This window comes from Limulus polyphemus, unplaced genomic scaffold, assembly GCF_000517525.1.
Source record: "Limulus polyphemus unplaced genomic scaffold, Limulus_polyphemus-2.1.2 Scaffold4178, whole genome shotgun sequence".
Lineage (NCBI taxonomy): Eukaryota > Metazoa > Arthropoda > Merostomata > Xiphosura > Limulidae > Limulus > Limulus polyphemus.
Window position 1 is genome coordinate 82,696 of NW_013669788.1, and position 10,780 is coordinate 93,475.

General features: G+C 30.0%; 1 protein-coding gene across 1 annotated transcript in view; it reads left to right on the forward strand.

The window, feature by feature from the left end:
* The window catches only part of LOC106470716 (neural-cadherin-like), a gene marked incomplete at its 3' end in the record, with an annotated part of 60,080 nt that extends 49,559 nt beyond the window's left edge, over window positions 1-10,521 (forward strand). Inside the window, exons 3-8 of the mRNA XM_013931282.1 lie at window positions 1,095-1,286; window positions 2,673-2,913; window positions 7,000-7,216; window positions 7,916-8,027; window positions 8,495-8,887; window positions 10,283-10,521. Coding sequence (XP_013786736.1) covers window positions 1,095-1,286; window positions 2,673-2,913; window positions 7,000-7,216; window positions 7,916-8,027; window positions 8,495-8,887; window positions 10,283-10,521 — 1,394 coding nt within the window. The remainder of the gene's footprint in view (window positions 1-1,094; window positions 1,287-2,672; window positions 2,914-6,999; window positions 7,217-7,915; window positions 8,028-8,494; window positions 8,888-10,282) is intronic.
* Between the last annotated feature and the right edge of the window lie 259 nt (window positions 10,522-10,780).

A 10,780-nucleotide genomic window follows, 5' to 3' on the forward strand; every position in this document is an offset into this window, starting at 1 on the left:
TAGTAGTAGTATATATTAGTTAGTACACACACACACACACACACACACACACACACACACACACACACACACACACACACATTTGTAAGTTAATCTTGATTGTAGCTTAGACTGATTTACTAACTTGTTCAGTTTATGAAATGAAATCATTGTTGTGATAGTATTGAACAAAATACCATTAATTCTTCCTTTGTTTATTTGAGGTGGAGTGGGAGAATACATCTTAGAAAAAATATACTTAAAGTTTTGCACACAATTTTTTTTTTTCGTGGGTTAAATTGGAGTTTGAAATTCTCATATTTGGTGTTAAATTTGATTGCTGGTATCATATTTTGAATTTATAAAAGGCTTGTATTCTGTAGCTGTTTAGATATTGTAAGACATTAAATGATACTTAAAAAATATATAGATATAAAGGTATAGTTTGTTTTAAAGTGTATAAATAAGTCAACCAATTATTAGAAAAAGAAATTGATAATTTTCAAAGGACAGGTTCTTTTAATTTTTAATATTTTGCTTTTTGGTGGGGACATCATTTTTTTGCTTTTCACTCTTCTGTATCTTCCAACCTATTTGTCCATGTTATGCATGGTAATGCTTGATAAATGATTGGTATCAAAGTTTTCCATTGGATTGCATTTTACACAACTTATGAAAGCTTTCTATCTCTTATATTACACAGTTTAATATGTTTCAGGTATGCTGATAATTTAGCATTTGTGCTTACTGCCCATTCTGATAAATATTTAATGAATTCAACCATTCTTGGCCCCTCTACACGTATGTAAGATAGGTCTTTTATTACATTTCCATACTCTACTGAAATTACATTTTCTGTTAAATGCTATTTAGCATTTACAAAGATAAAAGGTATGAAACAGTTCAGCATAAGATATTGATTAGTGAACTAGTACTAAATGTATTGATACACATTCAATAGTTTTCTTTGTTTTAACAACTGCAGATAATGCACACAGTGATATAAGACAAATATATAAATAATTAATTATATTGTGATGAGGATTTGTTTAAGAAGGGTTAATATTTTTTAATATTCTGATAATTTATTTAAAAACTTTGTCTCTTTCTTCTAGAACATGAACGACAACGTATCATCATTCACCTTAAAGACGTGAATGACGAACCTCCCTATTTTATCAACCGTCCACTACCCATGCAAGCTGTGGTGCAGCTAAATGCTCCTCCTGGAACTCCTGTATTTAAGCTTCAGGCTAGAGACCCAGACACTGACAACAGTATTCACTACCTGCTTGTTCGAGACAGAAGTAAGTTACAAGCTGCTTTTATTCTTATCCATGCAATTGGCTTATCCTTAAAACCTAACATAAAGATAGTTCATCACATAATATTACTTAAAAAACCCTAAGCAAGAGAATCAGCTTCTTAGAAACAAAGTATGAAGCCACAAAGTTTGTTTTCAGATTAGTGGTAAGTTTTTAACTTCACATATTGAACATTTGAAAGATTTAGACACAAAAACATGCAAAGTTGCAAATGAAGACTTGTTCATATTTGTTCGTAAAAGGTTGGTTTTAAGGTGACAGTGATGTTGATGCCTGAAAATGTAAGGTTCATACCACAAAACTACTGTTAATGATTTTAATTGTATAACAAAGAGTTCATGTTAAAAGTTTATAGATAGCATTCTTGCACTATAGATATTAATGCATAATTTTCAGAATGTCTGGTCAGTCTGAGGAACATTAGTTTATGGAACTTGGATATTCTTTCAGTTGTGTTGTGGACCTTTCTTTTTGTCTTAATAGATGCTGTTTCCTGAAAATTTGTACGAATTTCATTGCCATCTTGTGTGAAAGTTTGATTTTGTTTTTTGTTTATTATATATAATAATTTAATAACAACCAAAACAAGTATGCAGTGCTTCAGTCTGAAATTTTTTTAGATTGTAACAGAAATCATATGTCCAATCAAAAGGTAGACTAAATAGTCACAGTAGAGTGTGGATGAAGGGCACATGTGTGTGCAGTTTGTTTTTACCATAATAAATGTAATTAAGTAAAACACATGTGCAGTCACCAAATGTGTCATTAACAAAAAAGGTGACAGAGAAGACTGTGTGTCCTGTTGATAGCATAGATGAAATTGATTGTTCTGGTACAAAGACAATATAATATCATAGAGGGTATGGAAAAGATCCACTAGTTTAAAATTCTATCAAGAAGTAATACTGTCAGTTTAAAAGTCGGTGAGTGTGTTACACAAGAAAGGTCGAACCCCTAGCCAGCACAACATTTCCTGGGTTATATGAAGAATATCATCTATATCACATAAGTGACTGATCTGGGAAGGATACATGAACAGATCACTGTGGTGCCAGCATATGGATGTAGCATATGTAGAGGTGTATTGTTGGCAAATGACACACTATAGAACATTGTATAGAGGTGCACTTCATCTGCTACAAACTGTTAAGTTTGTAATTATTATATTGTCTTGCTGTGTTTAAGTTTGTAATAAGTCATATAATTTTTTTCAGACACCCTGTAGAATAAACAGTGATTTGTTCTGTTATTTGGTTCTGTATAAGGATCAGAGTTTTAGATTCTTTTGTTTCAACTTCAAATTTCTCAGCATCTAAAGAAGCATTGTTTTTGTGTTCCCTGAATGATTCTTTATCTCAATATTTTCAGCCGGAGGACGATTTGAAGTGGATGAACGTTCTGGTGAGGTGAGAACAAGAGGATCAGAACAGTTTATGTTAGATAAAGAATATGTGTTGTATGTCCGAGCTGAAGATCAAAGTGGTGGATTAAGTCAATATCAGTCCACTCCAGAAGAGAGGCTGTCTATAATGGGAGGAAAGAGAGCTCCACAGTTTTACATGGAAAAGTATGAAACAACGATTCCAGAAAACCAGAGGAAAGATTCAGAGTGAGTTATAGCGAAACTTTGTATGGTACAAACTATGTGTTGGTATTTGCAATTAAAACTGCTAAACTGTTGAAAAACAAGTCTAACAGGGTAATTTTTTTAATTGAATTTTGTATTTAAGTTAGTTTCAGTTCCATTCATGGCAGTTAATTAGAATGTTAAATGTCTGAAATTCAACATGTTACGTTACACCATAAAAAAATCTAATTTATAGTAAACTGTAGTGTGGTAATACAAAAGCTTATTTGCAAAAAAGGAAATTTTGACACTAGCAGATTGCTTGCATATTACTAAGAATAGTTTTTTTTTACAGTATTTAAAACGTTAATTACAGCTATTTAACATCCTGAAAAATTGCTGGGAAAATGTTTACCATTAATTATTTGTAAAGAAAATTAAAAAAATGACAGTCTGAAATGAAATTGTTGAATGAGAATTAATTATTCTGTACTACCCTTGTATAAAATTAAAGCTCCCCCCCCCAGAAGATCTGTATTTTCCTCATGAAACATTTAGAAAATTTTCAAGAATTTCAACTTTATTTATCAAGCAAATTTATAAAGTGTGTGTAATGAGATATATATTTAAAATTATTAATAGTATATTTCTGTTTCTATAGCTAAAAAATAAAAAGAATAAAAATTCTTTTTTTTTTTTGTATGTGGTAATTACCTTATCAGAAAACTTCAAGCTAAATGCAGGACATTAATATTAATATTTGATTTTCCATTGATATAAAAATTAGTTTGAGTTAAAATGTTATGGATTAATTTATAGCTAAATGCTTGCTAACAGTTGTGTAGTACTTTTGGAATTGAAACCAAACACCATGACAATTCTGCAGTTATTCAGGTTGGGCATAGCTCAGTGGTTAACTTGCTGGAATGTGAATTTGAGAATCTCTGTACTTTAGGGCTGTGGTGTGTGTTGTAAGAATGATGGTTATCTGTATATATATATCCATGTTTGATTTGAATAGCCCAAGTTTTGGCAATGGTTGCTTTTGAGTATCTGACTTGCCTCTAGTTTATCGCTTCAAAATAAGGGATGGCTAGCACATATAGTCTTTGTGTAACACTGTGCAAATACCGAAGACAGACAAACAAATACAACTGTTTAGTGTTTGTTCCAAGGTTGATAAATATATTCTGTTCCTCGAGCTAGAGACCCATAATTTTATCCAATGCAGAAATGATACCTATCCCAATTAATAAGTTTTCCATTATCAATAATCAGGGTTTGAAAAATGTGTGCTGTATATATAAATATTTTAACATTAATGTCACTTTGAAAACTACATATGTGATCTTCATATTTGTATCTACTCTCATTGTATGCATGGTTTGTACTATTTGTTTCTTGTTCTTGCTTTCATTTAGTTTTAAATCCATTTAGTTTTTAATCTTCTGGGTTAAGTATAATTTTTTACAAAACTATATAACAGTGTTTTGGTATGGAGAATGTTTAAAGTTTTCATTAGGAATCAATGCTTTATCCTTAAACTAGAAAATTTGATAAAATTTACTATCTTTATCCAAAAGAGGTTTTGGGTAGTTATAAAGTATGTGTTCTGTATAGTTTTTTAATATATCAAGTCTTTTTATTTTTCAGTGTTTCCTGCATATTTTTGCTTCTCTCATGTCAATCTACATTGTTACTCCCTATGCTTTATTCAAAAATTATTTTATTAGAAGTAAACCTAGATCTACAAGGTTTAAAAAAGACCCTGCATTTTCTAGTAGTAAGCAAAATTGAGATTAATAACTGGGATTTTTGTTTTAGTAATTTCAAGTAAAATATTTAAGAATAATTCAGTAATTGTACATTCAAAAGTATAGCAGGTAATTTTTTTTTATATGATCCTTCTCAAAAGTAGTTTTTATATCTGTTCTAAAGAGAAAAATATCAGGTAGTTAATAAATGTTACTTGAACAACAAGAAATAATCAATAATAATGTTAATTTTACTTTTTAATCTGTATGTTAGAATTAAAAAAAAATACAGCTGAAGTGAATAACATGCTGCCATCTTTAGGGTACAAAAGAAACTTTCATTTGCTTACAGGATAGGTTTCCAACTTGTGGTTTAGTTTGTCTAAGCACAAAATTGCATGTTTGTGAAATAATTTAATTTTATAAATTTATGACAGATATCTACTCTAAAATTTTCTCCATTAATCTTGTTTCAGTAAATCCCTTATACTAATCCTAACCTTCAAATTATTGATTTTGTTTTTACCTGGTAAAACAATAATTTGTTAAGATATATGAGAACTCCGTAGGTAATTACTGAGGTTAATTACAACATTGATGTTAATTTTTGTCACATTTTTGTGTGACTTGTATGTTATGAAGGATTCTGCAATCAACAGTCAAGCATAAGTTATAAGCAATTTGGTGCATAAACAGTTGAACGAAATGTTCAAAACACTGAGGTCTTTTTTTTATTATTATTATTACAATTCTAGGGTTTAAAATTTAACAGTTCTGTTAGGACAATTTATAAAGGTCATAAAAGGTGTCAGAGTTATACTAGTTTGTACAAGGTGGAACATATAAAATGGTATTTACGGACAATTTATAAAGTTAATAAAAGGTGTCAGAGTTATACTAGTTTGTACAAGGTGGAACATATAAAATGGTATTCACGGACAATTTATAAAGGTCATAAAAGGTATCAGAGTTATACTAGTTTGTACAAGGTGGAACATATAAAATGGTATTTACGGACAATTTATAAAGTTAATAAAAGGTGTCAGAGTTATACTAGTTTGTCCAAGGTGGAACATATAACATGGTATTTACGGACAATTTAAAAAGTCATAATAGTGTCAGAGTTATACTAGTTTGTACAAGGTGGAACATATAACATGGTATTTACTGGTAAATCTTCCAGTTCCATTAATCCCAATCTTCAGTGAAGAATATCAACCAACCAGTCACTCAATTTGTTAGTTTCAAAAGTTATAATATTCTCATTAAATCTAGGAAAGTTTGCAAAGCTAATTCCCATGTTAATATCCCAACATAAAGCACCATAATAAATAATTGTTGTATGATACTGTAAATATTATAATAATTACTTTTACAGATTATGTGGATAAATAGAATGTATACAATAGAAGGGATTTAGTTAACCATCTTCCCTGTTTCATATGTAGGTTATGATTGTTACTGGTTAACATAAGATTTGTGTGATATACATAAATATCTTTATAAGACCTATCTATCCTTCTACAACGATTACTTTTTTTTTTTACTGTTATCCTTATATTTTTGTGTCTGGTTTTGGAGTTGAAATTTCATACTTGAACTGTTTCTTTAAAGCTTTAAGGTATAAAATAAGAGTGACCAATTTTCAAAATTCGTTTAATTAATTGTATTCCCAGTCATTTTATTGCAATTTTTAGTTTTGTTATTGAGTTGACTTAATTATCTTTTGTTGGTTACAAATTACATAAATAATACATTTGTTTCTCAAGGTATATTGGATAAGCTTTGGTTTTGTGTTGCATGGTTAACTGTTGCTTATTGGCCTATAATCACCTTGTTTTTTGTGTATTCTAAATGTGGATTTAATAACAATGTTTACATATGTGTCATGTAATAATATTACTTTATTATCTAGAACATGATGCAATTCTTAATTTTCTTTTTATTGATTATTCAAAATTTCAATTTTGTTTAAGATTAAACATTTTTTTTTAATGAGAATCCATTTATTGCTTCTGAAGTATAATTTTTGAAATAACTTAAAGTTCAAATTTGGAAACTTTTTTTTTTTTTACTGTAGTTAAGGGGTAGAAATATGACACAATACTAATGCTCTAAACAAACTACTCCTTACTCTTAAAAGTTTTTGAGGTGTTGTACTTCAAAGTACTTACATTCATAGCAGTTCAAATTAAACTTTTTTCTTAAGTTAAATTAACATATTTATCAAATATCAAAAAAGGTGGTCTAGTGTTGTTAGCGTCACCCAGAAGTTGTAGCTGACTTATGATATTGTAATTTCTTTTTTTATTTTCTGAAAAGCTGTTTTAATTTATATTCTATATAGCAGATTAATTATTACTTTCTGTTTCAGTATCATTGAAGTGAGAGCAAAATCGTTTGCTGACCGAGAGATTAGATACACTCTTCGTACTCAAGGTAGTGGTGCAGGCACCTTCAATATTGATCCAACAATTGGAGTTGTTAAACTTGCCAAGGATCTGGACTATGAAGATCTTCGTCAGCCCAAATCCTATTCTTTGATAGTTACGGCCACTGAAGATTCTGGTGGATTTTCTACTTCGGTTGAGGTTAATTTCAGAGTTGTTTTCTGTAATTGTACATATATACAAATTATCTACAAAAAAAAAAAAAGAACAGTTTGTACAATTTCTATGAATTTAATTAGCCCAAAATTGGTCTAGTAATATACACCTGAAAAGTGCAAAATGTACATTTGAATTTTTGACAATCCATATTTTAATAACTCGTGAGTAAATACTTACAAAGATGAAATAACTTGAATTTGTACAATGTTTTTTTTTCCCCACTTATATGGAAAATCTAGGTTTACAATTACTAGCTTTGTACATTTAATGTTTTTAAAAATTGAAAAGATTAACTTTTTTTTTTTACCTTCTGTTGCAATTCGTTTATTTTTTATTTGTTTACAAATTAGTCAGATACAACTCTGTTATTGAATTGTGTATGTTTTTAATTGTAATGTAACTCATTTTGTCTACTTTTGTCTATATATGTTTGGCTCTGACAGCATTTCAAAGTGAGAAGAAGTTTCAGATATCGGAAAAATTCTTAAATGTTATAGGTTACAAAGTTTGTTACCTCTTGATTGGGGAATGTATGTTCTGTTAATTAAATTCATTTTGTAGCTCAGCTTACATTTTGTTTTTGTACGAATGTTCCCCCCCTCCAAATAGCATAAATATTATTTCAATTTACTAAAACTTGTTTTTGAAATTCATCTTTTATTTTTTATTTACGTGATACAGCTCACAATAAAAGTCACCGATGTGAATGATAATGCTCCAAGATTTGAACTCCCTGACTATCAAGCCCATAATGTGGATGAAGATATTTCCATTGGAACATCCATTCTGCAGGGTATATAATGTTAGAAGTTTGATAGCTATAAATGTTTGATATAGAAAAAATTGTAACTCTTTCACTGCTTACTTTGTAAATACCTTGTGTTGTAAGATATGCATAGTAAAAAAAAACTTGGTAGAGTAGCTGTGAAATATTCAGCTGAAGGATTACATTGAAAAAACTTGTAAATTTTGTTCTACTAAACATTAATATTAACAATGTAATCTGCATTTCAGTGTATTAAACATATGCATGAATTAATTTCGATTTATGTATCCTTTCCTTTATGTATCAATATTCCACTAGATTTTTTTTTCTCCATTTTATACACGCATACAATTGACCTAGATGTGTAAAAAAAACTAATGTAAACCTACCTTGGATAAAATTAAATTACTTTCCATAGTTTTAAATCTTAGTGGTTACAATATATTTAGGTATATGTCATTGTATGTCAAGTAAGAAAAAATGTTTATTTGCAGTTTCTGCAAGTGACTTGGACACAGGAAAAAATTCTCAGATTGAGTACTCCATTGAAAGAGATGATTTTACCATTGATAATAAAGGTATCATATACTCTAACAAACGGTTAGATGCAGATGTCAACAATACCTATGTTCTGACTGTTCGAGCGACAGACATGGGAGATCCACCAATGACAGGAACAGCCACTGTACGAATTTACACAGAAAACAAAAATGATGAACCACCAAAATTCAGCCAAGATGTGTACACTCCCAACGTGGATGAAAATGCTGGTCCCAACACATTAGTTACTACTGTGGTGGCAAGTGATAAAGATGGAGACAATATTCATTTTGGTTTTGTTGGGGGAGGAACTGTATCTGGAATGTTTCAGATTGAAGAGAGAACAGGTATTTAAAAAAAATTATTTCACAAAGAAGAGTTGGTTTACATATTTAGTTAAAACTGATTTTATATAAACAGTTCTGTGGTGTTTTGTTAATGAGTGGTTAGTTTCACCATTTTCTATTTGGTGGCATCTATTTTAACTTTTGTGTTTGCTGCTAATCTGCTCGCCTTCAGTTATGTGTAGTGATCTCTGTGAAGTTGTTGGAAATGCATCATCCAGCAGTATTGAAACACACATGATCAGTTAGTATGAGATTTTAGGTCGGCACCTTACCTTTTCTGAATGCACACTGATTTGAAGTTTGTGGGTTCAGAAGATAGATATAAGTAATATATTTTTATATTTTAAATAGATGGTTGTGTGGAAAAGCTACTATAAGCTTACAAATTGTAACTTTTTTGTTTTTCTTTTTTAGTATTTTTATACTGCTACTGTTAGAATAGAATTGTTAATAACACAAACTGACAATAACTCACTGGGCAGGTAAAGGGTTAAAAGGTACTTCATCTCGCTATTTAAACACTAAATAATTCAAAAACCCTCTTTTTTTTTAACCCTTACTCTTATGTGTAATGGAAAATATTTTTCAAATTGTATTTTGTTTCTGTAAAACCATGATGCTCATTCTTTGAATACTGGAGAAGTCAGGAAATGTTGCAAAATTTAACTCTTAAGAATGTAACATTCATTATTCATATTCTACAAAAATTATTACATTTGCACAAATATTTTCACTGCCACAATCCACTAGTTAGTGTTTTGAAACCCAATTTATGAATGAGATCAACAAAAATAACTAAAAATGTAAATCTGTATCTTCTCTTTTATTCATTATGGACACACCTTGCATAGTTATTTTTTAACAACAGCTTCTAAAACAGGGATGGACAAAATACAGCCCACCTGACATTTTTATCCTGCCTGCCATGACTCCCGGGTATTGTGGAAAGAACATAACGGGGTCATTATACAATTGATGTTGAGGTAGTTTAATTGATATAGGAGAAATGTACAGCCTCCAACAACTTAACAAGTTTGTGGAGTGTCTCCACTACTTTTTAAATGAAAATGTTTTTTTTCTTCCCAGGTTTTTGTGATAATAACTACAAAAGTTATAAATGTTGAAAATTGGATTTATTACCTGGCATTTCATTTTATCCATGTTAGAAATATATCATTGCAGAAGGATTATATATTTGACTTAAAGTTCAAAGAACTGTTAATCAGATATTAATGACCTTACTTTCCAAAATTAAAGAATTTATTATTTTCTTTAACATTGATACAATATTTAATGAGACAAGTAGTCATAAAGATAGGCAAGTATAAAATATATAGGCTTTTTAATGTCGTTATACTGAAAATTTACATTGTAACCTAATTCTAATTATTTTAGGTGTGATTCGTTTGATAAATGGACCCATTCAGCTTGACAAAGATAAGTACGAACTTAACGTCACTGCTCGTGATGATGGATCTTGTTGTAGGAATGGAGCTCTCTCCACTCACACTAGTACTGCTTTGGTAGTTGTCTTTATAACTGATGTAAATGACAATAAACCTGTATTTGAGAATTGTGAATCGTACGCTCCTCAAGTGGAAGAAGGAGCTCCAAGTGGAACACTTGTGATCAAGGTATGCTTTTTTAAATGGTAATAGTTTTAGAATACTTGTAAAAAAAGAAGGTTAATGCATATATAACAATTTCAGGATATTCAAATTCGATGACAAGGAACTCACTTTGAGACTAATAATGCTTGGAGACGGTACCAGATGATGACAGAACTTTGCTGAAACGCTGTACATTTGCTGTTATGTTAAACTTATATTAAAGTTTTTCTTTATTACCCGCTCAAGCCGTCTCCAAGCATTATTAATTTCAGGGTATAAAAAC